This window comes from Balaenoptera acutorostrata (assembly GCF_949987535.1).
Source record: "Balaenoptera acutorostrata chromosome 6 unlocalized genomic scaffold, mBalAcu1.1 SUPER_6_unloc_4, whole genome shotgun sequence".
Lineage (NCBI taxonomy): Eukaryota > Metazoa > Chordata > Mammalia > Artiodactyla > Balaenopteridae > Balaenoptera > Balaenoptera acutorostrata.
The window spans coordinates 285,459-313,114 of record NW_026645493.1 but is presented as its reverse complement, the minus strand read 5'-3'; the positions used below and the strand labels follow the sequence as shown (position 1 = coordinate 313,114).

Genomic DNA, 27,656 nt, shown 5'->3' with positions numbered 1-27,656 from the left:
CCCCAAAACCCTGAGCTGCTCAGTGAAGGAAGTCACCCTTTTCTGCTCTGCCTTTCTGTCCCTTTAGACCATCAGTCAGGGCTGGGAAGGCCTTCCTTTCGAATTGCTCTCACCTACACTTCAAAGTAGATATGTTTCTGTGGGTTAAGCTTTCACAACCTTTGTAACCCTCCTTTAAAATGAGTCCTCTAAGGAGTAATGGGTCCTCAGACACACTTTGGTATGTTAGTTAATCAAACTGATTCTTTCTCCAGCAAGAAGAAGGCAAAACAGCAGGAGTCTTGCTTCCCGCCTTCCTCCAGTGCCAAGATCATCGTGTCTGGGATTACTTGTTTCATGCCCACTGAGGGCCCGTCTGGGTCTGGGTGCAGAGGTGGCTGAGTAGGGCAGAGAAAAGGGAGGTGAGGGGTTTCTGAGGACAAGCTTCCCCTCTGAGCACGTTTGCTCGCCTCCCACCCGGCAAGCTGGTGGACGACATCCGGCATCTAGACATGCCCAGCGTCTGGACAGTGGTGGCCAGAAAGGGGGAAGACACCTTCTTTCTGCGAGCTGGCTTTTCTCCTTAAACTTACCCAACACTCTCTTCTGTGCGGTCAGTGAATCTTAATGAGCTATTTCCTCCTGCTTCAGTGACATTCTACAAATCCCCTTTTCTGATCAAGTTTGAGTTAATTAAATGTGGAGAGTTTATGCTGCATTGTGTTACAGGGCATTTTGTGATATAAAGTGTCTGAGATAACGAAACCTTTGAAATCATCATCTGAGCTTCAGAAAGGATGTCACAACCACCCTGACACCCAATCTTACTTTCCTAGAGTGCTGTTATGTGTGTAGCTTGGCAGAGTTGCATATTTATTCTTCTTCTTTTCATCTTTACACAATGGTCTTTTGACAATAATTGCATAACCTTCTTGGGCTTCTTATTCCTGGCTTGACAGCCAAATCTATGGCACTTTATGGATGTTTCCTAATTTTTAATCATTTTGAGGTTTGTGTGATCTGAGACTTGAGGAAATTTGATAATAATAACACCTTGCATTCCACTATTAAAAATGCCATCTCCGAAGTCACATGTGACCGACCACCTACCTACTCCCCAAACTCGAAGTACCTTCCCATCCTCTGTCAGTTGATGGTTGAAAAGGACAAAAGAACCAAAGTAAACCAGCTGAAGCAAACACTGGAGAGTCTGAAAGAGGGGACATCAGGCATGGCTGGTTCCAGGAGCACCAACGGTGTCATGAGAACCCAGTTCCTCTCCATCTCTCCTTCCTGTTCTCTGTGTTGGCTCTGTTCACAGGACTATTCCCTTGTTGTCTTTTACTCCCTCCAGGATTCAAGTCCAGCAGCAAAGAGAAAGCCCCTCATCTGCTCAACCTAACACAAGTTAGGATCAGCTCTCACTGAGCACAGTTAGTCTTCTTGGGACCCGTGTCATCCCCGAACGCATCACCGTGGCCGTGAGGACTTCCTGCTGTGATTGGAAGTGCTTAGAGAAGCAGATCAGTCCCAGAGCCGGAGGTCCCATCAGTTCCACCCAGGCGAGTGTTCTGAGAATGCACGGGGAGGATTTCCTGCTAAAGAAACTCCAGTGACTGTTGGCAGAACGAGGAAGAGAATAGACGATGCAGCAGCATGCGTCCACCACGCTCCCCATGCTTCCTGCGGCATTCGATCTCGGTGCTCTTGAAATCCCGCATTGCCGTCTTCCCCCACGCAGGGCTCCCCGAGCTCCCTTCTCTCTCACGGCTCCTCCTCTGCCTTCTCTTCATCCTTCTCACCTGGGAGGAAGGGGGTGGTCCACAGCTGTCCAACCCTATCCCCTCAGCTTGACCACGTGGAGGTCACACTCAACTTGCCATCACCTTCTTGGCGCCTTTATCCAGCTGTTCCCTCACCCAGAGCATCGTCCCTCTTCCCACCCCTCCTCTCTCCATGTCCACGTCCTCTGCGTCCTGCTTCAGATACCTCTTTGTGAATCTTCCATAGCTAATTTCCTTCAAGGCAGAAATAAACTCCCCCTTTCCTCTCAACTCGTATCTTTAGCCTCTCTCGAAGGTAGAATTTTCTGGTTTCTTTATTGTTATCCATTGAAATATGTATGTGTGTCACTGTTGGCTCTTAGCTCCTTGACGACGAGAATGTCATTTATCTTTGTTCCTCACATAGTTAAGAATATTTAAAAGGAAATCCAGATCAAGTGGTTCTTCGGGGCGTGGGTATTTTCATTGCTGCTGGTGGTGTCTGTCTGTCTCCCTCCCTTCCTCTCTCTCTCTGCCTGTCTCTCTGCGTTTTGGTACAGACACACTCTTCATAAAGGGAAGAAATGAGGTGGATTTCTTTCCCCAAAGTGCCTTTTCTTAGAAAGGAAAACAAACGTCCCTCGTCTTTAAAAGTGCCTCCAAGATTTTTCCCTTCCAATGACTGGAAGGGAAAAAATCTCGGTGTACATCCAGGGTCTGGACGTACACCTGGATTCAGGTCGGTGGAACTTTCAGGTCAGAACCCCGCTGACCTCTGCGCCCGCCCCAGCCTTTCGCGCAGGCCCAGCCCCCCGGGGGTGGAGCCGCTCCTCCCCCACCCCCTCGCAGCGGGTCCTTGATAAACCCGGAGCCGGGCCAGCGCGCCCGCCCCGTGCCGCCGGAAGGAGGGCGGCTCCGCAGCGTGTGCGCCCCTCGCCATGGCGGCGCCGTCGCGGTTCCTGATACGCGGTGGGCGCGTGGTCAACGACGACTCCTCGCAGGTGGCCGACGTGCTGGTGGAGGACGGCGTGGTGCGGGCGCTGGGGCGCGACCTGCTGCCGCCCGGGGACGCGCCGGCCGGGCTGCGGGTCCCAGACGCCGCCGGCAAGCTGGTCTTGCCCGGCGGCATCGACACGCACACGCAGTTCCCCTTCATGGGCTCGCGGTCCGTGGACGACTTCTACCAGCGCACCAAGGTACTCGCCTCGCCGCGCCCTGCACCGCGGTACGCCCGCCGAGCCCTCAGCCGCCTCTGAGGCTGCCCCCCGGGGTCTGGCCGGGCCGGCTCGCGCCGGCGTTGCACGGGGGCCTGAGGGGGCGGGAGCGAGGCGCGGGGGCCTGAGGGGGCGGGAGCGAGCCTCGGGAGCCTGAGGGGGCGGGAGCGAGCCTCGGGGGCCTGAGGGGGCGGGAGCGAGGCGCGGGGGCCTGAGGGGGCGGGAGCGAGCCTCGGGGGCCTGAGGAGGCGGGAGCGAGCCTCGGGGGCCTGAGAGGGCGGGAGCGAGGCGCGCGGGCCTGAGGGGGCGGGAGCGAGGCGCGGGGGCCTGAGGGGGCGGGAGCGAGCCTCGGGGGCCTGAGGGGGCGGGAGCGAGGCGCGGGGGCCTGAGGGGGCGGGAGCGAGGGGCGGGGGCCTGAGGGGGCGGGAGCGAGCCTCGGGGGTCTGAGGGGGCGGGAGCGAGGCGCGGGGGCCTGAGGGGGCGGGAGCGAGACGCGGAGCCCCGAGCGGGGTCAAGGCGCCCACGCTGAGCTTCCTTCTTCTAGGTGGCCCTCCTCGGTGGCATCAGCCCGGCTTTGGCCAAGCCGGGCGCCCCCTACTCACTTTGGGTATTTGTCTAAGTGCATTGCTGATGGCAGGGCATTCCATTGACACCCCCGTTTGCCAAGTGGGGACCTGCTGCTATGGCTGACCATCAGTCACCAGATCCACTAGCGTTTATTCCCCCTCATTATTTCCCTTTCTCTGATCAGGGTTCCAGATGAAGCAGCCAAGAAGAGGGGTTAGAATGTTGCCAGGGCAGGACATTCCTTCTCATTCTCAAGTTTATCTGTGCATGCCCCAAGACCCTGGGAGGTGGTTCTTAGTTTTCTATCTGTTCTTGGCCATTCTGGGATTCCAGTGTGGAGAGATTTACGGTTCCATACTTAGAAGGCAGGTTTTTGTAGCATATATATATATAGTCTGTTCTCACCATTTGACAGAACTTACTCACCAGTTGATTCTGTAGGCGTTTCTGTACTTAAAGGTTGTCAAAACATTAATAAGACCCAGGACTTCAGATGTAAAAGGTTTTATGGATAATCCTCCTCCTCTTGAAATATTTATAATAATCCAGGACATACCTTCTGGTCAATCATATCATCTAGATAAATACTATTTTTAGTTTTTATTACTTATTCAGTACCTATGGAGTGTTACATAATGCAGTGTAGTCCAATTTATATATGAAATACAAATTTAAATAACAGAATTTGGTGTATAGTGCACCTTTATTTCTTTTAAACATAGACATATTTTAAGAGGTGAACTTTATCAACTTCACATGGACATATCTTTTTGGAAGTGGAGTATTAAGTTTGAATAGAATAAAGGTTTACAAATGGATATTGGCTAATATATGCATTTATATATATATATATGTTATAAAAATAATTTTGTTTTGTTCTCTAAAACATCACATACATGTTTTCACCTTGGGAATCATTCCTATGTAAGTCAGTGCCTTAAAATATATATGCTAATAAACAATATTCAATGTGCTACAAAATAATTTAGTTAAATTTTTAAATGAACTTACCTTCTAGTTACCTCATTTCAATATTTATAGATTATAGGAATGAAGTACAGGAAACTGAATTTTACCTTATAGGGAACTTGCATTCAGGAGCACCATCAATTTTAGCCTGCAATGATTGTGCAAATATGTCTAAGAAAAGAAGCATGCACTTAGATGCAGAAATTCTTCCATCTTACAGCTTACAGTGTTTAAGAAGTTGATCTATATGCATATATAATAAGAAAGCTTTTAAAAATATGCCTTTGAAATTCAGTTGTTTATACAAATATTTTTAGGACAATAAGTTTGAAGAATATGACAAGAATTTAGAGCACCAAAGTGTTTTTTTTTTTTTAATTGCCAGGTGGTTAAACATCTTTGTCATAAAGCTACAGTAAAGGCACGCATGTGAAATGTACATGTGTTAGGTGTAAGAAGGGATCTCCTCTCTTGGTTACACTATTGCCAATAGCTATTTCAGTCTCGTGAATTCAAACATAATTGGTGGATGCTCCAAGCTTAGAGTCCAAAATCATCCACATGTTTTTTTTTTTTTTTTATATATAATGAATGTATTTAATGGAACTTCATTTACAGTTCTTTTTTTTTTTTTTTTAACGCATTGTTTACTTTATTTATTTATTTATTTTTGGCTGTGTTGGGTCTTCGTTTCTGTGCGAGGGCTTACTCTAGTTGCTGCGAGCGGGGGCCCCTCTTCATCGCGGTGCGCGGGCCTCTCATTATCGTGGCCTCTCTTGTTGCGGAGCACAGGCTCCAGACGCGCAGGCTCAGTAATTGTGGCTCACAGGCCTAGTTGCTCCGCGGCATGTGGGATCTTCCCAGACCAGGGCTCGAACCCGTGTCCCCTGCATTAGCAGGCAGAGTGTCAACCACTGTGCCACCAGGGAAACCCCCGAGTTCTTCAGCTTTTTTATAAGATAGCCTCAATTTAAAATAATTACACTAATTAGTTTCACTCAGTAAGAGAATGAGATTCTGTGCAATCAGTTTGTCAGACATATATCACAAAATAAAACAACCGAATAAAATAATTGAGCATCCCTTCTCCAAACCGTCTTCCTCTCTGTTGCGCTCATGTTCCCTCTTTCTAACACCTAATTTCTATTCGTGGCAAGCCCTCCACCTCGGGTGACGCTTACTGTGTGAGTCCCCATAAACCAGACGTCCATCTTTTCTTTCTTTCTTTCGATTACTTCCGATGATAAAGCCACTCCTCTGTTATTGAGGTGGTGGCAACAATGGAAATTTGTAGTGCGCTCCATCTTTTGTATGCCCTTCATTGAAGGCTGCTGAGTTGGTAGCTTCACGAAGGAGGATGCACTCTTCGGCATTTGTATGTGTGTGTTTGGGGAAGAGGGTTTTGTAATCGTTTTCATTCAAAAATAAATGCTGACAGCTTCACTCCAAATTAATAGTGTATACTTTTCCATGTCATCAATATTGACATTTGGAAATCTTATTCATTAGTCTGTGATCTGGAAGGAAACTATTTTAATGGCTCTTGGCCCTTGCATCTGTGATTCTCTTGTCATTGAAATCTGTAAAACATTGATATTAACTCTGAAATTGTATACTTTTAAACATTATTGACTTCCTGGGAAGAAGTCATATGTTAGAACCTTACAGCATACACTTCAGCTATAGAAAAACTATTAAGTGCTGTTTATTTAATTTAATAACACAGATCTAGGCCATTTAATTTTTTAGCCAAATTTATTAAGATATAATTCACATATGATTATAACTCATCCATTTAGAGTGTAAAATTCAGTCGTTTTTAGTATATTCACAGATATGTGCAGTGATCACGACGGTTAATTTTAAAACATTTTTGTCACCTCAAGAAGAAATCCCATACCTATCACCCTACTATCCCCACAAGCCTCCTAGCCCTAAGCAATCACTTACTGCATTTTTGTTAAATCTCTAAAACCTTCATGAATCAGCACTTTGCTACAAATCTACAACTCTCTCTGCCACTATTTCTTTAAGTAGAAACTTTTTTTTGAGCAGTGTTAGGTTTACAGAAATATTAAGCAGATATAGAGATTCCATTTATTCTATTCTGCCAACGCCCCATTCCCTTTTCCCCAATTATTAACATCTTGCATTAGTGGTACATTTTCACAATTGAGGAACCAATACTGATATATTGTTGTTAATTAAGTTTTACATTAGAGTTCACTATTTGTGTTGTACGTTCTATAGGTTTGGATAAATGTATAATGACATGTATTGACCATTACAATCTCATACATAATAGTTTCACTGCCCTAAAAATTCTTGTAATCTACCTGTTCATCATTCCTCTCTTGTCCCTAATTCCTGGCAACCCCTAATCTTTTTAGTGTCTCCATAATTTTGCCTTTTCCAGAGTGTTGTAGAGTTGGAAGATTTTCTTCCATGTTATCTTCCAGAAGTTTTATAGCTTTGTGTTTTATATTTAGGTCTGTGCTCTATTTTCACTTAATGTTCGTGAAAGGTGTAAGGTTTGTTTCTAAATTCACTTTTTTTTTTTTTTTTTTGCATGTGGATGTCTAGTTATTCCAACATTGTTTGTTGAAAAGACTATCTTTGTTCATCATATTGCCTCTGTTCCTTTGTCAAAATCAGTTGACTGTATATGTCTTGGTCTATTTCTGGGCTTTCTATTCAGTTCCATTGATCTATTTGTCTATTCTTTTGCCCATACCACACTGTCTTGATTACTGTTAACTTTATAGTAAGTCTTGATTTTGGGTAATGTTAATCCTCCAACTTCGTTCTCTCCCTTCAATACTGTGTCAGCCATTCTGGGTTTTTACAAACTTTAGAATCAGTTGGTCAATATCCACAAGATCACTTGGGATTTTAATTGGGATTAATTAAATCTGTAGATCAAGTTGGCAAGAACTGACATCTTAACAATTTTGATCATCCTATACATGAACATGTAGTATCTCTCCATTTATTTAAATTATTTGATTTCTTTCATCACAGGTTTGTAGTATTTCCTCATATAGATATTACACATATTTTCTTCGACTTATACCTAAGTATTTCATTTTTGGGTGTTAATGTAAATGATATTGTGTTTTTAATTTCAAAACCCAGTTGTACATTGCTGGTGTACAGGGAAGCAATTAATTTGTATATGTGAAAAATGTATCCTGCAACCTTGCTATAATTGCTTATTAGTTCTCAAAGTTTTTTGTTGATTCTGTGAGATTTCCTACATAGATGATCATGTCATCTACAAAAACAGTTTTGTTTCTTCCTTTCCAATTTATATACTTTTAATTTCCTTTTTTTGTCTAATTATATTAGCTGTGAATTCTAGGACAATGTTGAAAAATGTGTTAAGAGGCGATATCCTTGCCTTGTTCTTTTTTATTTATTTATTTATTTATTTTTGGCTGTGTTGGGTCTTCGTTTCTGTGCGAGGGCTTTCTCCAGTTGCGGCAAGCGGGGGCCACTCTTCATCGCGGTGCGTGGGCCCCTCGCTATCGTTGCCTCTCTTGTTGTGGAGCACAGGCTCCAGGCGCGCAGGCTCAGTAGTTGTGGCTCACGGGCCTGGCTGCTCCGCGGCATGTGGGATCTTCCCAGACCAGGGCTCGAGCCCGTGTCCCCTGCATTAGCAGGCAGATTCTCAACCACTGCGCCACCAGGGAAGCCCCCTTGCCTTGTTCTTAATCTTAGTGAGAAAGCATCTAGTTTCTCACTAATAAATATTATATTAGCTGTAGGTGTTTTGTAAATTCTCATTCTTAAGTTGCAATAGTTCCCTTCTATTTCTAGTTTACTGAACGTTTTTGTCATGAATGAATGCTGGATTTGTGAAATGCTTTTTCTGTATCTATTAATAGGACCATATAGTTTTTCTTCTTTAACCTGTTTATATGATGAATTACACTAGTTGGTTTTCTTATGTTGAACCAGCCTTGTATACCTGGAATAAATCCCACTTGCCCATGGTGTATAATTCTGTTCATACATAGTTGGATTTGATTGACTAATATTTTGTTCAGGATTTTTGCAACTATATTCATTTGTCTGAATTTTCCCCTTTTTTTTGTAATGCTTTGTATGCTTTTGGTGTTAGGAGAATGCTGGTTTCATAGAATGAGTTAGAAAGTATTCATTCTAGTTCCATTTTTAGAGAATAAGCATACATTTTCCCTAAAATATTTGTTAAAATTCACCAGTGAACCAATCTGGCCCTAGTGCTTTCTTTTTGGCAGGTTATTAATTATAGTTTCAAATCCTTTAATAGATACAGGCCTATTGAGATTGTCTGTTTCTCCGTGTGTAATTTTGGTGCTGGAACAACTGGACAGCTACATGCAAAAAAAAAAAAAAAGAATCTAGACAAAGACCTTACACTTTTCATACACATTAAATGGATCATAGAACTCAATATAAAATGCAACAGGACTTCATTAAAATAAAATAATAATAAAATAAAATGTAATGCCCCCGGTAAGCCTTTTTAGATTCTTAAATCATGTGTTTCTCCCTAATTATGCCTTAATTTCACCAGGTTTATACCTCTGCAATATTTATAAAAGAAATCTTGCATGTTATATGTACATGCCTATCAACTCCATTGGACTGTGACCTCGTTGAGGGCTGGTAGGATGTGTCATTCATCTTTGGTGCCAGTTCAACATTTGTTCTGGTACAAAATAGTAAGTAGAATCTATCCTTTGAATTGAACAATGCAGAGTTTTTGTTAATTTAAAATTCAGTTTCACAGGCCTACAATTACTAAATGGTATAAGGACACAAAACTCTTTATAACTAAAACATTCACGAGTCCATTTATGAAATCAGTGTCCGCTCAGCTCTCCTTTGCTCATCATAGTGGAATTGATCCCCACCCACCAGGTCAGGTGTTTGATTAGTTCTTTTTGATAGGGGAATGGTGCCAATAACCACTAATCAAAACAATTGCAATGAAGTTGATTGCAAGGGAAATAGTCCCATCAAAGGAGTATGATTAGACTTGGTAAAAGAGGGGCAAAGGGAAGGGAGAAGGAAAAGCAGAAGTGTACAAGCAATCTCCCCAAGTAAGGGGGAAGACCAAAAAGAAGGAAGAGTGGGGCAGTGGTGGAGGTTCTCCCCAGGGTTCTCTCCAGGCAGACAGCGGGAACAAGCAGGGCAGGGAGGTGGTGGTGCATAAGGACACCTCAGTGTTGTAGGTGTACGGACACCTACAGTATGGAGCTGCAGGCTTAAACTTTCCAGAATAAATCTCAGCTTTGGATAGGAGCCTGTTATCAGACCCACCCTCAAATCACTAGGCACCAACTATCCTACTATGGAAAAGGGCAGAGTCCAAAATTTTGATTAAAAATAATATATGAGCTTAAAACAAATATAAGCCTACATATTTTTAACAGAGAAACTTAACATATCTACTAGATATTGGGAAATCTGAGCTCTTATGAACCCAAATAAAAGCAGGGGAAAGATAGCAGAGATACTGTTTGAAAGTGACCGGTTTTTTGGTGTGTATGTCCATGCAGGTAGCCCTTACTTTGTGTGCCCATGGTTTGTTGACTGGTGCACATTGTGCTACTCACAATTGCTCCGTGTCAAAGTATCATTTTCATAAATTAAACTCATGACTCTCATGCAAATGTAAAATGAGTATATGTCACCGATTTAATGAACCCATTAAGAAGAGAACTGGCATGATGGTAGTGCTGATTCAAAAGAACTAAATGGGGTGGAAGCTTTTATAGTAGCTGGAAGAATTCTTAAATAGGATTACTGATTTTAGATAAAAAATAGCTAATGTTCTGTAGGGAAAATCAGCTAACATTCTGAATTTTGGAAATTGTATTTTCCATCAGAAAGGAATCATTTGCATCCCTACTGAACAGACGTTATTTGTATTGCTATCTGACAGAAATCAAGGTACCAATTAACATCAACCCCTTCAGAATTACACCATACCTTTACCAATAGTAAATAACAAGTTAAACAAAGATGCAAAGGTACATGCCTAGAGATTCAGATAATCCGCAGGCAGGCCTGATAATCAAACCCTAGCATAACTAAGAAAGAACAGGCAAAAGTCCCTTTAGTTTTTTTCAGGCTTTTGGATCCTTTTCCTTAGCACCATTTTACAAAGGTTTTTCTCTTCCGTATCTTACTGATGTCAAGGAGACTAGAATTACTGGGAAGGGTATTCTCAGATATATTATCAAGTTATCCCATTGTAAAAAATACCAAAAACCAAAAAACTAATCTCGAAGCTATCCACATGATTAAAGAAAAACTATACAATTTTGAGTGAGAGCAGAAACTGCTCTTAGAAAGCATAGTATTAGTGAGTTCTTACAGGCTCCCAGGTAGCTATATCATCAGAGAGAAGGAAGCACCAGAAGAGGTATTTTACCCATGTTTGGTCAATACGAGGGAGTGCAGAATTGCTTTTGACACAGTCTAGAGGCTGACATTGATACCATGCCAGAGACCCGTAAGCATGTTGTGCTTTCTCAAAGGTCTTCTCTGTGAGCTGAGCTGCCTTCGAACTTAGAACATGAATTGTATGGTTTTAGCCTGAACAAGATTCTGGAAATAGTTTATAAAATAATATCTGCATATAGGCCTCACCTTGGAGAGAGCTCATTACATTCCTGGGCACTGCAGTGCTACCAGATATCATGAGAAATAGAGGCAGGACAAGAATGCCAAGGGAGGGTTGCTCAGCATATATGACTGATGTGACCATTGTGATGATTTGACCAACTCCAAAGTTCATTCCCATGTCACCACTAAAACATTTTTTCCCCTTCATTGCTAATGTCTGAGAGGAAATTTCTTTCCTCTACCCTCTTAGGTTTATTCGTAGGGGCCTGCAAAGTAAACTGACAAACGACAGAATAATGGAAGAAAAAACATCAATTATTTTAATGAATATTTTCTGTGTGAAAGAGTCCAACAGGAAGGAAGTGAAACTCAAAGAAGTAGTTAGACTTGGGAGCTTATATTCCATTTTTAAGAAAGGAAAGGGGGTTTGGAGGAAAGTGAGTAGGAAATGAATGGGGAAACTGATGGGAGATAAGCGGTATTTTCATAAGGTTTGTTTATGTAGACTCACCTCAGTGCCCATTCTCCACCTTTGGTGACAAGAGTCACTCTCTTTTTCCTGGTTTGGGAGAGGGGGCCCCGGTCTCAGGGAAAATTCATGCCCTGCTTTTAGGGAGAAAAGGGGAGGGAAGATTTCTTCCTGCATCTGCTGATTTTCAATTGCTTTCAGCTCAAAACCATATTTATGCCAAAGTGGCATTTTTTGAGGTGGCATTTTTTTTTTTAATTTATTGATTTTTGGCTGTGTTGGGTCTTCGTTTCTGGGCGAGGGCTTTCTCCAGTTGCGGCAAGTGGGGGCCACTCTTCATCGCGGTGCGCAGGCCTCTTATTATCGTGGCCTCTCTTGTTGCGGAGCACAGGCTCCAGACGCGCAGGCTCAGTAGTTGTGGCTCACGGGCCCAGTTGCTCCGCGGCATGTGGGATCTTCCCAGACCAGGGCTCGAACCCATGTTCCCTGCATTGGCAGGCAGATTCTCAACCACTGCACCACCAGGGAAGCCTTCCCCAAAGATTTTTATTGTTCCTTTATAAACTTGCCCTCCCACCCCTCTTTGCTCTTCCCATCAACTGACCATTAGACATGATGCCATTAGACATCAGGTTAATTTGCATAGAGAATTTTATATAAATAGAGTCGTACAGTATATATTGTCTTTTACCTGGTTTCTTCCACTGCATAATTATCATGTAATTAATCCACATTCTTGCACTTATCTATAATGTATTTATTTTTATTATCCACTATTCTACTATATGGATTTACCACAGTTTGTTTATCCTTTCCCTTACTGATAAATATTTGTGTTGTTTCCAGGTTAGGCATTATAAATAAAACATTTGCTGTCATTAATCTTTTTAATTTTAGCCATCTAATAGGTGTGTAGAAGAATACCATTGTGACTTTTGTTTGCATTTCCCTAATGACTATCCTATAGAATAGCTTTTTATGTGCTAAATTGTGTTACATATATCTTTGGTAAAGTGTCTATTCAAAATTTTTGGCCACTTTTTCAAAAGGTGGGTTTTTAAATTTGTATTATTATTTTAAAAAATTAAAGTATAATGACACACAACATTATATTAGTCTCAGGTGTACACCTAATGATTCAAAATTTGTATATATTGCAAAATGATCATTGCAATAATTCTAGTTAACACCCGTCACCATACATAGTTACAAAATTGTTTTTTCTTGTATTGACAACTTTTAAGATTTACACTCTTAGCAACTTTCAAATATGCTATACAGTATTAACTATAGTCTCAGTGCTGTAGTTTACATTCTAATGACTTATTTATTTTATAACTGCAAGTTTGTACCTTTTGATCCCCTTTACCTATTTCATGCATACCACCATCCCCCACCTCTGGCAACCACGAATTTGTTCTCTAAATCTATAACATTGTTTTGTTTATTTGTTTGTTTCTGTTTTCCTTAGATTCCACATATAGGTAAGATCATATGGTATTTGTCTTTCTCTATCTGACATATTTTTCTTAACATAATGCCCTCAAGGTCCATCCATGTTATCTCAAATGTCAAGATTTCTTTCTTTTTTTATGACTGAATAATATTTCATTGTGTATATATACTTTTTTTATATACATTCATTCATCAGTGGACACTTTGTTTCCATATCTTGGCTATAGTAAATAATGCTGCAATGAACATGGGGGTGCATATATCTTTTCGAGTTATTGTTTTTATTTTCTTTGTCTAAAAACCCAGAAGTGGAATTGCTGGATCCCATGAGAGTTCCAGTTTTAATTTTTTGAGTAACCTCATACTGCTTTTCACAATGGCTATACCAATTTGCTTTCCCACCAAGAGTGCAGAGGGGTTCCCTTTATTCCACGTTCTTGCCAATGCTTATCTCTTCTGTTTTTGGTGATAGCCATACTAACAGGTGTAAAGTGATATCTCCTTGTGGTTTTGATTCCCATTTCCTAGTAATTAGTGATATTGAGCATCTTTTATGTGCTACCTGTTGGCCATTTGAATACCTTCTTTGGAAAAATGTCTTTTCAGATTCTTTGTTCATTTTTTAATTGGATTATTTGACTTTTCTGCTATTCAGTTGCATGAGTTCCTTACAAATTTTGGATATTAACTCCTAATCAAATATGTGGTTCACAAATAGTTTTTCCCATTCCATAGGTTGCCTTTTCATTTTGTTTATTATTTCCTTTGGTGCTCAGAAGCTTTTTAATTTGATATAGACTCACTTGTTTGTTTTTTATTTTGTTGCTTGTGCTTTAGGTGTCATATCCAAAAAAATCATTGCCAAGATCCTTGTGAAGGAGGATTTTTTTTATGTTTTCATCTGGGAGTTTTATGTAAACCTGGTTTCAGGGCTTCCATTCAAGTCTTTCATCTATTTTGTGTTAATTTCTGTGTATGGCGGAAGACACTGGTCTTGTTTTATTCTTTTACGTGTAGTTGTCCAGTTTCCCCAGCACCATTTATTAAAAAGACTGTCCTTTCCCCATTGTATATTCTTGGCTCCTTTGTTACAAATTAATTTACCATATACATGTGGGTTTATTCCTGGTCTCTCTATTTTGTTCCATTAATCAATGTATCTTTTTTTTATACCAATGTATATCATAGTTTTGATTACTATAGCTTTATAATATAATTTGAAATCAAGGAGCATGATGCCTCCAGCTTTGTTCGTCTATCTCAAGACTGGTTTGGCTATTTGGGGTCTTTTGTGATTCCATACAAATTTTAGAATGTTTTGTTCATTTTGTTAATGCAGTGTGTCACATTGATTGATTTGTGGATATTGAACAATCCTTGCATCCCTAGAATAAATCCCAGTTGCTCAGGTATGTGATTCTATTAATTACTGTAGAATCTTGTTTGCTAATGTCTTGTTGAGGATTTTTGCATCTATATTTACTGTTCATCAGGGATTAAATCTTTGGGAAAGAAATAGGTGATCCAAAATGATTAGGTTATAAAACATGTTCTTATTAGATTCTTGTATTTATTTTTATTAGTCATTCTATGAGCCATTTATTGATTTTATTTTTTTGGCGTCCTTTTCTGGTTTTGGTATCAGGGTAATGCTGGCCTCCTCAACTGAGTTTCAAAGTGTTTCCACTTCATTTTTTGGAAAATTTTGAAAAGGATTGGTATTAATTCTTCTTTGAATGTTTGGTAGAATTTACCAGTGAAGTCATCTGGTTCTGGACTCTTTTGTTGGGATATTTTTGATCACTAATTCAATCTCTTCTTGGTTTGTTCAAATCTTATTATTGGGTTTTAAGAGTTCTTTATATGTTCTTTATAGATACAAGTTCTTTATCAAATATGTTACTTACAAGTATTTTCTCCAGTCCATGGCTCCTATTTCGATTTTCTTCACTGTGAATGCTTTTTTCAAAGAGCAGACATTTTTATCATGATGAAGTCCAGTTGATTGATTTTTTTCTTTTATGTATTGTGATTTTAGTGTCATATCAAAGAAATATTTGCCTAACCCAAGGTCACAAAGATTTTCTCCTATGTTTTCTTGTAAAAGTTGTATAATTTTAGGTTTTACAATTAGGTCTACAATCCATTTTGAGCTAACTTTTGTATAAAGTGTGAGATATGAATGAAAATTGATTTTTTGTTTACACAAGGATCAAATTGCTCCAGGACTATTTGTTGCACAGACGATCTTTTCTCTACTGAGTTGCCTTTGTAGCACAAAAGCAAAACTATTATGTCATGAGTTTTGCTCAAACCCAGTCAGATTCCCATCTTGAAAATCCACCTTAAACCATTGGAGTTCAGACCCCTAATCTTGTCAATATGTTCCCACAACTCCTGCTTCTGATAACTGCTAAGATTCTGCCAAGGTGGTGTTCTCACTCGCTGATGGAGGTTTAAAAAACTTAGCGGTGCTTCATGGAGAGAGAACCAACTGACAAATTCCAACCCAATCTGATAATTTCTTTATTTTAAATTGAAATCATTATTTAAGAATGTGTTTAGATAGGAGATATTATACTTTATTAGGGTTCATTTTGTCAGGTGTGATTTCACAAGGAATTTTTTTATCATAACTTAAGACTTACTGTTGTGAAAAATATTTGACAGTAGTTTTGAAAAGCACAATTAGTCAAATTTGCACTTAAAATTATAATTCTTTTATTTTTAAATTAGAACTGTTTATCCTTTAATATTTAATAAGGGCTTCATAGGAGTGCTTCTCACTTTTATTTGTTTATTCATACAAAAATTACTTTTGGGAAACATTAGTTTGTAACACTGCAACAAGAAACTACAGGAACTATAGGACTAAAAACAGTAACATTTGGTCACAGCAACTCGTGGCAAATATAATATAAACTACGGCTTAGAGACCACGATGGTATAGATTAAATCTTTGGGATAGAAATGAGTGATCCAAAATGCATTAGATTATAAAACATATTCTTATTAGATTCTTGTATTTATTTCTGTTAGTAATTATAAATATAAGCCATTTATTGAAGTCTCATGATATTTCTAGCCGTGACCATTTTCCAGGAAGTGTTTTTATAAAATACACGTGATTTTATTCTCATATTAAAACTGTGGATACTGAGGGCTTCCCTGGTGGCGCAGTGGTTAAGAATCCGCTTGCCAATGCAGGGGACACGGGTTCGAGCCCTGGTCTGGGAAGATCTCACATGCTGCGGAGCAGCTAAGCCTGCAAGCTACAACTACTGAAGGCCCCGCCTAGATCCCGTGCTCTGCAACAAGAGAAGCCACCGCAATGAGAAGCCTGCGCACCGCAAGAAAGGGTAGCTCCCGCTTGCCGCAGCTAGAGAAAGCCCACGAGCCCAAGGCAACCAAAAATAAAACAAATAAACATAAATAAATTTTTTTAAAATGTGGATACTGAGATTTAGAGAGCTCTGGTGAGGAGCAGAGCTCCAACGCCTTCCTTGTCTCCTATCCTGTTGGGGCTCTGTACCCTCTCCTTCCCTAGGTCCACAGAGCCTCAAGTCTATTGAAACTGATTTGGTCCTCTCTCCTCAATGTCAACCTGTCTGTTTTCTTTGTTACTTCTTTGCTCTAATACACTACCCAGATCGTGGCTTGGAGGATTTGTATGCAGGGTTATTTACCATACACAATTAGGAAACCCCTCCCCGTGTGTTCTTCGGTCTCTGGCCATGGCATTGGCAGTAGTCTGGGCTCACTCTCACTTATCACTGAGCCTCTGATTGGAGTCCTGGCGGCCAAGGCACTGTCACTCATGACAGCACAGCCTTTCTCCTTCGATACTTTCATAATCTGAAAATGAAATGCACATCTTTCACTGGTAGATTAGAAATAGAATTTTCTTCTCTACTTTTCGTTTGCAGACTAGGTTTTAAAGCCTCAAGTGACTGTGTGAACTTGTATCTTGTCTCTGCCAGCTGTCTGCATCAGCAGCATGGGGTGACTTTGGTTGCCAGACCGTTCTCATGCTATCCACCCATCAAATGGCTTCCACCCAGGGTCCCAGGAGTGTGTTGGTTTCCTGAGGAACAAAATCCTATCTTCCAGTAGAACGCTTACTTCCAGCTACTCACTGGCACATACAGAGTCATACAGAGTTTGTAAACCTAGCTTTTCTTCTTACCACTTGGAGATTAATCCTATAATGCCCTCATTCTTCCAGAACAATAGTTCTCCACCTGAGAATTAAACAATTGCTTCTTTAAGGCACATTGAGCCACATCTGGCAGGAAATGTTGTACTGAAAATTGGAAGATCTAACTGGTGGCTGGATTTGACATCGCTGAGTCTTTTGTAATATTCTCCGCTTCATTTTGCTGAGAAATGAAAGTTTGCATTAGGTGGTCTGGAGTTGTGAAACACAAATGTGGACATATGGAAAAAATTCTCAAAGCTCTTTTTATTTTTCTTGAAGTGACAATATTGCCTTATGTTTAAATCCATTGAGTAGAATAATATGACTTATTTAAAAGCCTACATATTTTCAGCTTTATAATATCAGGCATGCCTATGGAAAGAAGCCTTTCCTCAGAGAGGGGAAATAGTGAGTATTTAGAATGACAATTGTAATTTTAGCAGTTTAACTGGGACTTTTTGTTTTTTATTATTTGGTTAAAGGGCCAGATCGTAAATATTTAGGCTCTGTGGGCCTGGAACTACTGAACGCTGCCACTGCAGAGTGAAAGCAGCCCTGGACTGTACTTAATGAATGGGTGTGGCAGTGTTTCAATGAAACATTGTTTAGACAGGAACAAAGCAGATTTGGACCTCATGCCAATTTGTTGACCCTTACCCTAGAAAAAACTCTGAGTTTCACATTCTTTTCTTATATCCCCATGACCCTCCTTTTTAAAATCATCTGCCATCTATCTATACGGTGCAGTGCAATGTTAGGTTGCCAGATTTATGTTTGTTGATTGTATGTCTCCCAAACTATATATTTATATGAAATTCAAATTTATCTGGGCATGGTGTATTTTACCTGGCAACCCTATCCCAGTGACCTTTTTCCCACATAGTCCACCTTAATTTGGAGCTTGATGTCCTTCCCTAGATCAAAATCTTCTTTGGAAAATGTCTGAAGTTCTTAAAGATCCGCTGAGGGGGAATTTAGGGCCACACTGCCTTTCCTACGATTGCCTTTGTTGCATGTTAGGAACAATAATGAAGGAAAAGGAACAAAGTTTTTGTCTCAGGCTAAATACAAGCACATCTGTACTTGTGCAAGAGAGGTTTGGTGGAGCCGTAATTTCCTTTCCATTCCCTGAACATCTGCCCTGGTCACAGGTTACCTATTGTTTCTAGGTAAGTGAATCCTGATGGAGTCAACATGGAGGACGATATTCAGAGAGGAGGGGTCTTAAAGGGATATGATACAGAAGAGAACCTACCTAGTACAGAGTAAATGCTTCAGTGCATACATGTTCATTATCATTCCCTAGTCCTTTAACATCCCAATTATTTCAATTCATTCAATATAAAATATTCAAAGAATAATTCTGCCCATATACTCTGTACTTGCTTAATAAATAAGCATCATTAAAGTTAAAATTTAGAAGAATGAGACTATACAAGTCACAAGATCAAGGTATGATTTCAGTCATTCTAAATGATGTTGGTATTTGAGTTCAAATTACATTGCACGCTGGCTCTGAAAGGGGCAGAATTATTTTCCAGAAAATGTTGGCAAAGATCTGCTAGGCTGTGAGAAGTTGGTTCTCATGTACTCTGGGCTGTGAGAGAACACTGTGTCTTTTCCCATAAACAGGAGGGAAGGTGACCGGGCTCTGGGGACTTCTGATGGGGAAGATAATGCAAGGTGCCTTCATACCTCAGCTGTTCAGCACCATTAACCTTCCCAGTAATTGAAACACACAAAAGGGGGTGGTAAGTGAGAGGCCTCCCTCTCGTCAATTACCTGGCAGGTACAATTACTTAAGCCTTCAAACAAAGGAACGACTTTAGGTTCCTTTAAACCATTCTTTACAAACAAATCAACCAAAGCTTTTTGTTTTTTAACTCTAATGGTATAATCATTTCTTTCTTTTGATTTGTGCCTGTGGATTAAAGCATACCCAGCTCAATAAGGTGGGCATTTGTTATTTAATTAATGTAACTAATAAAGTCCACCATGTAGAAAAGGTTACAGCAACAAAAAAAAGAGGTCTTAAAGGTTTACCATGGGAGACCAATTTACGATTCAAAGTGGTTTTAGACTGACAGGCAAAAAAAAGATTTCATTTTCCACATGGAAATGAAAAATACAAATGCAAAATTTTAATCTAGTTCCAGCTGAGGAATAACATCATATTGCAATGACAATACAAGGAAAATGAACCTAATCCTATCAATGTGTGTATGGACATGAAGGAAACTAGTTTTCATCAGTTATGTCAATGACATAACAATAGAGCAATGGAAGTGTGTGTGTGTGTGTGGGTGGGTTCAGGTTCATTTGCAAGTGCAGATGCTTGCAGCGGGTGGGGGTGGGGTGGGGGTGTGGCTGCAGGTTGGGGCTCCCGCCCCGCCGGCTGCGCGGGTTCGCCGAGCCCGGAGGAGGGAGCGCTAGCTACCCCGAGCGGGAGGGAGCTTGCAGACTCCGGCTCAGAGCAGCTGTCTGGACACCTTGGGTTTTGGGGTGGGGAGCGCCGGCGACTGTGAACACGGACTCCGCCGCGGGAGCCTGTCTCAGGATGCTCTTTCTTTTGTCTGCCCAGCCCTGGAGTACATTAGCAGCAGGGAATACTTGTGAGTACAGCAAATCTTTTAAAACTTATACTGTCAACTGAGAATTCGTGTTTTTGAAAAAAACTAATTGAATTTTACAAATGGAATCACTGGTCTGCTTCTGAAAATGAGGCATTTAAAAACCATCGCAAAGTCCCCACGCTTGGATAGGATGGTTTACAATGGTTTTTCCACTTGTCAAGTCTGTAATACACAAAGCCTGTTTTGACTTGTCTGTGAGCTGAATTTTGTCTGTGTGCTGTTGTTTTGAATATTCATTGAGAAAGCTCAAGTTCTAGTAAAACCTAAAATTAGCATGAGAATATTGAGGCGGAGAGAGACCAGAGAGAGAGGATAGCAGGAGATGAGGAGAGAAGAGCATGCCAATATGTCATTTCTTTCTTTTTACTATGACTGCATTTTGGAGGATTTATGTCAGAAAGGAAATCGTTGGCCGACCTGGCCGGGTCCTGCATTAGCGTAGATGTTTGCAGCTGGCGCCCTGCGGAATCGGGTACCAAGAACTCGGGCGCTGCAGCGGCGGGCAGGCTCCGCAGCAGAGCCCAGGCGGCAAACCTGGTTAGTCCCCAGAATTACGAGAAGGATAGACCCCTCAGAATTAGAAGGCTTTTGCTTAAAGGGAAAACATAACCTGCCATTCAGGTTCATTTGCAAGTGCACATGCTTGTATATTGTGATGTGCTGTGTTTCTCATTTTGTTGGTTCAGTGAAGATGTATTAACCTCTCAGTTCTGGACTGGCAATGCGAGTCTGATCTAAAGATGCTAGCCAAATTGATTCAGCCGACCTCAAGGCATTTTAATCTGGAAATCGGAAAAAGTTTTCAAAGTGTTATTCAGATTGAAATCTCCATCATAGGGCTTTTCTTTCCTTGAGGGATTGGAAGAAAGCCCCCTTAGTCCTACATCCACACCCCATCCCCCTCAAGAATTTTTTTAAAATCAGGTTGTAGGGAGTAAGGCAAGCTATTATGCATTTCAAGAAAGTGCTAGTAGGCATGTTAGAAACCGACCTTGCTGCTGGGTATCCAGTTTTATCTGGGGGTGCGGTGGGCTGGGGAACTCCGCCCTTACCAGGAAGTTTGTGCTAAAGTGAAAAGCATTTTGTACAAATAGTTACCCTTCCAGCATTCATCCATATATGCCCCGAGGCTGTGATAAGTTTGTGTTGTCATCATTTAGTATCAGCTCATTTAATGCCATATTATATGAGCCACTCCTGAAAACGAGCCTTAGTCTCCTTTAAGAAAATACTGCCCCGTGTTTCAGACAGAATTTTAATTTAGCTTTGGGCACAATTTCCATGAATTAATGACAATGGGGGCATTTACATGAAATCCTTAGGTCGTGCAGTAAAGCATTTATCACTTTGCTAAGAAATTAAAAATGTAGTACTAAATGATTTGCTAGTATACAAGAATTGTAGAATAATTTAACATAGTACACTGAGGTGCAATTAAAAAGTCACCAGAGGTCACTCTTACTTAAAGGAAACATGGCTTCAAAAATCCTTCCCTTAGAAGAGAAGCAGAGTGCTCTGCTGCCTTTCTTGTCTCCTTAGTTGTGATTACAGGATATTGCAAGATCAGTTATTTTGATATTTCTTTATTTTCTGTTTGTATTTTATTCCCTGAAATCCACAGAGGTATCATGTTCTTCATACTGAGCATCTTTTTTAAGAGTCACATGCTCTGAGGTGCTCCATGTCTGAATATCCAGGCAGATAGCCCTTTCTGAATTGAATATATCTCTAAGCTCAGTTGGTCTGGGTCTCTGGCTGACTCTTCAAATGTCAATGCTAGTTTTCACTTTTCAGCCTCTGTTTTATTTAGATGTGTTTAGTACTCTGATTAAAAGTTCAGTAAGTTAAGAGTACCTATGTAAATTTGCATGGCTAAGAACACTTTAGATACTATAGAGTCCTTGATCACCGCAAAGATGGCTACTCTAGTTGTTCAAGTGTCAAGTCTATATTTAAAGGTCTTTGCAGACTTAAAGATTCATAGAGGGTACACAAACTGTGTTTGATAATTGCTTGCTAATCTCATTTGACAGTATCCTTTGGAGCAGTAGAAGTAATGGTGAATGAATCTTATTATAGTCTAGATTAGGTAATTTGACCAATTGGATTTTTCCTTAACTCTCGAATATTTGGGAGGTGTTTGTTTGTATGTGTAGATGTATATACAAGGAAGGTATTTCAAACCCATATTTGAAATTTGTTACTACATAAATCAAGGTAGAGGGTTCTTTTCGTCCTGTCCCATCATTTGAGAAATTCTAAAGAGGAGTTTGCCAGCAGGATGGGATTTAGGCTACCAACAAGAAATCACGAACACCAGCATTTGCTCAAGTCTTTTGATCGCTAACCTTTTATTCCTAAGAAGTGTTTTAAGAACTCAAGTAATCTTTTCAGACAAGACTTTAAAACTAACAAAAATGAAATATTCTTAAGCCCTGATAAAATAATGAGAACTGTATGTAAATTTTTAAAAAGGTAAAGATCTTCTCCCCAAAAGGATACACTGACATTTTTCCTCTATTTACAACTGGTTCTCAGTAGTAAATTAGTCAGACCGCGGTGGGGGTGGGGGGTCAACCTGGGTGAGGTTCTGGCATAAGACATACTCTCATACAGGACTTGGTTGAAACATTTGACATCTCAGAAATTATCCATGTTTTGACATGAATCTTTATAATTAATGGGAAATTTTAAGTCAGGAGGAGTCTACACAGGGCGAGAGTAATGTTTCTAAATAGCCAAAAACATGGGCTTTTTTTTTTTATTTTCTCTCTTATTCTCTGTCTTTTTGCAGATAAAACAACTTGAATGGACAGCATCCTCTAGGACCTGATATTTAAAAATTGTGCATCTCTACTTGGTCTGCCTTCTAGAACTCTTTGTATTTAGTCAAGATGAAAGTGTTATTCTAATGGAGTTATCCTCTTAAGTGGAATGCAAGAGGAAAGTTAGAATATAGATTCCAAGTTAGAGCCCTGTTTTCCAGAAGTTGTTGTGCAGACAGTGGTTGGTTTGCTCACTTCCTACCATGAGCCGCAAGTGGAAGAGGGCAGTAGCTCTCTGTTTTAGGATTATCCCTGTGCATCTACTATTTGTTTATGAACTTTCAGATCTTTGGGGGGGCGGGGAGGAAGAAGAGATATAATCTGAATAAGAAAATGTCAGTATTTTGATTGCATATTTAGTATTGTAAATCTGTCTCCTGGATCGCATGTCACTTTGAGGAGTAATGTTCACTCTTTCCCGACTAAGGAACAACACAATTGGAAGTTAATTTACAGCTGAATTATTTTCCCCATATAAGTAAAGTACCAGCTATAGCTAGTAGCTGCTGTCCTCCCTAACTCTACTCCCCAGTGAAAAGAAAAAGGACTGAAGTCTCTGAAAAGGACTGAAGCCAGTGTTAGACATTTCAGCCGCTGTTGATGGTGATTATTTGACGTAAATGATGATATTTGTAGACCCAGGGGTTCAATTTAGTGAGTGTTACACACTCATCCGCACCTTGTTAAATCTCAGTACTTGTAATTTTCTCTAGAAGTCTTCTTTTGTTTCCTTCCCCTGTCAAAAGTGCCCTTCTTGTTGTGAGAATGAAAGATGTATTTCTGGCCCACTACAGGTGGGGCACACAACTTGAATCACTGTTCTAGGCGTGGTAATCAGGATTTGTTCTTATCCAACAATGTCTCCTCCCTGTTATGTCCTGCATATGTATGAGAGGTCTCTGCCCTTGGTTGGGGGAGCAGATCAAGCCCATTTTGTTGGCCAGCATGGGAGACAAACATGTGCTCTTCATGTAATAATACCTAGTGCTTGATCTAGGCAAATATATTAGCACCTCAATTTGAAGATTTGTATCAGATTTGAATCCTTTCTTCACTGGAGCAGTGGCTCCTTATGTGCTAAAGTGTTACTGTATCATCTTTCATGAAAGTTTATTAATATGATCCTCTAATAGATATTATCACACAATATTATTCTTTTAAAAGAAAAATAACATAACACAGTATAATAGTGAGACACTTGTATAAATTATCCTAACCCAATAACATGATTAACCTTAAGAATTTGGTATAAAAATACATGAATTGCCGACTGGAGGAACTGAAGATAATGCTACAACTGCTAAGAAGTATAAAATCGTGAGAATTGATTTAAGTGAATGTCTAATAGTGTGTTTATCAAATGTCTCTTCTCAAGGGTATTGTTTGTCAGAACTCCTGTCATTTCAGTGGGCACAGATTCTTTGTAATTATTTGCTAAGTGTCATCAACATATTCTATTGCTATGTGAGCACAGTCAGTCTCAAGTAATGCCATGTGTGCTAAGACAATACAGTCCATAAAGAAGTTTTCACCTTGGGTAATATGGACTAAAATCCTGCTACTCTTTTAATTGGTGCAGGCTTCTTTTTGTCTCAATAGTGTGCTTAGTGGTTTTCTAGAGTGAGTCGAATCCCCCAAGTTAATCAGGATTATCCCTGTGAATCTACTGTTTCTTTATGAATTTTCAGATCTTTGGGGAGGAAGAAGAGAGATAATCTGAATAAGAAAATGTCAGTATTTTGGTTGATATTTAGATTGAATTACTTACGTCTACCTGTTTCTGAAAGGCATGAGACCATATGTACTATGTTCCTTGGTGTAGGGAGGGAGCCTGTCAGGAGATGTGCCCCGGGAGCAGGTGAGTGGGGAATCCATTCGTGATTCGGTGAAACATGTTGGGGAAAATGAGCATAGACTGTGGAGGGAGGTATTTAGTCAGCACTGGAGCTTGGACTTGTTGGAAAGAGTCTTCAACAAACTGGTAAACGGACCGTTTTTTTTTTTTTTTAAATCATATTTGAATAAACTTCCCAGAAATACTGAGGTCAGAATATTTTTGAAAACTTCGGGAAAACAACAACATTTTTTTCTCCAAAAAAACTTACAAAGTCCATGTGACTATCAACACAGAGTGACAGGCAAGGCTAGAGCTGTGAGGGTCCTGAAGCTTATGCAACTGGGGGAGACTCTTTAAGCAAACAAACAAACAAAACGACCCTAAAGACACATTATCAGTGACCCTCCCATGCCTGAAAGCCTGTTCTGGGGAGAAGACTGGAGCTCAAGAATGTCTGCTCCTTTGAGTTGATTTGGAAAAAAAACCCCAAATCATTCAAGAGTACTAAATAAAGGACATATTCACTGACAAAAATCTCAATTAACTGAGCAAATTTGAATTTGAATTTTTCCCTTTAAATCAAAATCAGAATTTGAATATAAAAGTATACTTATAAAAGTATAAAAGAGTTCAGACAGTTTGGAATGAATAGATCCAGGGTTTACCTGCAATTCTAATTCTAATCCTGAAAAACAAATATGAAATTAACCTCTGGATCTTCTCCCCACTTAACTTTTCAGAGCCTTTAAAGGCTTGGCTTCAACATACAAAGTTCTTCAGAGAAACTTCCAAAGTGTCCCCACTCAATCTGCCTACCTGGGGCCCGTTGCGGTGCTGATTGCTAGAGGCTCTGTTGCATCATATTGAATAACTTTAAAAAACTGAATTATTTATGTCTACCTATTTCTGAGAGGCAGGAAACCATATGTAATACGTTCCTTCAAAATATCATACTTGTTTTGTCCAGTTTGAGTTCTATGGCATAAGGTTAAAATCTGTGTGCTAGTTAAAGTTATACACAACTTGTAAATACTGTAAAAACTAACACAACATTGTAAATCAACTAGACTCCAATGTAAAATAAAAAGTTAAAAAAAGAGAGGGTATGATAGAGTGACCTTTTGACATTATGCAGGAACATTGTTTAATAGGCCCACATGATTGTTTAATTACCTAGAAGAATGCACCCACGTCTGACTTGGTCATTTACCATTTGACTGGCGTTTAGACGCTGAAATTGATGATTTCTTTTTTTTTTTTTTTTTCAGGTACATATGGTAACTACAAAGGTTGTATTGCCCTGTAGGACACTGATCAGTGTTTTTGTAACCTAGCAATCTCATTCTAATGTTCTTCTGTAAATGCCTGTAAATTCCTAGTTTCTCAAAATGCTCTTTTACTGGATTAGTCATTAATGAGTTTATGATTCTTTGCCATGCATTTGTTCTGTATTTGTACGTGTTGTGTTTTTAACTTTTTGAAAATAATGCTTTGACATAGAGATTGCACATGTCTGGTAGGTGTACACATAACCTTGTGTGATAATACATGTGCTTAGTTTGAGTGTTGCTTTACAATAAATTTCCTTTCTGGTTCATTAGAAACTTTACTTTTCAGTAATAATATAGGGAGTCTGGCTCGCCATAAAAAATAAAAATATTCTCCTTAGTTTCCAGGTAATGGGTATTTTCAGTGTACTGATTTGAAATAGAATTGAAACATAAAGTACTTGAAATTTTGAGTAGCTTAAAGTTGGAAACTGTATAGTTTTTATTTAAATATATGCCCGTTTAATGGACCAGTTTAAAAAAAACCCTCCCTCCAAGGCTGTTAATCACAAATGAAAAAATGATATATTTTATCTAGGCTATGGCTTTTATTAAGTTTTTACTCGGTAGTACATCAGGAAAAGATACTCATGGAGGATGTGCTAGTGATAGCTAACTCATGGAGAGAAACTTGAAAAAAGTTTGTTTTTTAAACTGGCAAATATGATCCTTTCGGATGAGTCATTTTAGGGCTATGGTAAATGGTGTATCAGATATTTAAATTGATGTGTTCCTAAGTTGTATCACCTGTGGTTCCACCTCTGGCCTTAGTGGCTGTCACCTGTGGAGAAGGAATTTGTATGCCACGTGTTCCCTGGACCACTGTGGGAGGAAGGGGCTGGTGAACCTTGTTTGGAATCAGTGGCAGTTTCGATAACCTCAGAAGCCACTTAACGCTGTGGCGTAGACCTAGGGTCCCCACATGCTCGTTTCAGTAGCATCTCATTACTTGGGGTGTTCGAGACCCAACAGAGGGTTTCTCTGGAGCTTAGGAGCAAGCAGTGACATTGCTGCTTGGATGATGCAGGAGCGACCTGCTGCCTTGAGACATAAGACCAGGTGCCACCTGCAGTTGTCAAGGTTGTAATTAGTTTTTATTTTAACATTTATAAATCCTCAGGCAGCCAAAGAGCTTGCTAAAGTGAAGCTAAATACACTCTTCCTCGGAGTGGTGAATTGGTGGGAGAAGTGGCAGAATGAACCATGTGTGTGTACGTATGTTTGTGTGTCTTAAGGGAGGCTGGTTGGGTAGAGAGACCTGCCGAAGGAATTAAAAACCACTGTCAATAGCTGTAAGAGAGGCACAGATTGGATTAGGTGACAATCCAGTTACGTGGGATTGAGCTATTTCTTACTTGTTACCATGCAGAACGGATATTCTCCACTTTGGATTTCTGAGCATGTGAGCAATCAGGAAATACAAAGCCATCTGCCCTGACCCAGTTGAACCCCAGTTGAAACGATTGCCTTCACGGGTCGGAGGTGTTTTGTGTTCTGTGCAGCCACCGTTAGAACCAGCAGCACTTCACCTGCCTCTGAGGCCTTCCCAGGTCCTGGTTCCTGTTAATACAGTTCTAAGGAATGGCTGGTAGGATTGTGATTTCAAGGCGAGTAGATATAATAAAGGGAATCTGATTAGCATGCGAAAATAATTCAGTAATTTGATTCAGGTCAAAGAAAGTAATTTTAATATAAACTTCTATTATGGAAGAAAATATTTTAAGAACTGTTAAGTATTTTAATGTCTCAGATTTGGCTGATGTAAGAACAATAATATGTTTCTATAGACATCTGTTCA

At 40.1% G+C, this 27,656-nt stretch overlaps 1 protein-coding gene across 1 annotated transcript in view; it reads left to right on the top strand.

Annotated features, from left to right (window-relative positions):
* Positions 1-1,132: 1,132 nt before the first annotated feature.
* Positions 1,133-27,656, top strand: part of LOC130706604 (uncharacterized) — a 111,557-nt gene continuing 85,033 nt past the window's right edge. Inside the window, exons 1-3 of the mRNA XM_057539281.1 lie at positions 1,133-1,235; positions 1,334-1,386; positions 2,533-2,938. Of these exons, the coding sequence (XP_057395264.1) occupies positions 1,133-1,235; positions 1,334-1,386; positions 2,533-2,938 (562 nt within the window). The remainder of the gene's footprint in view (positions 1,236-1,333; positions 1,387-2,532; positions 2,939-27,656) is intronic.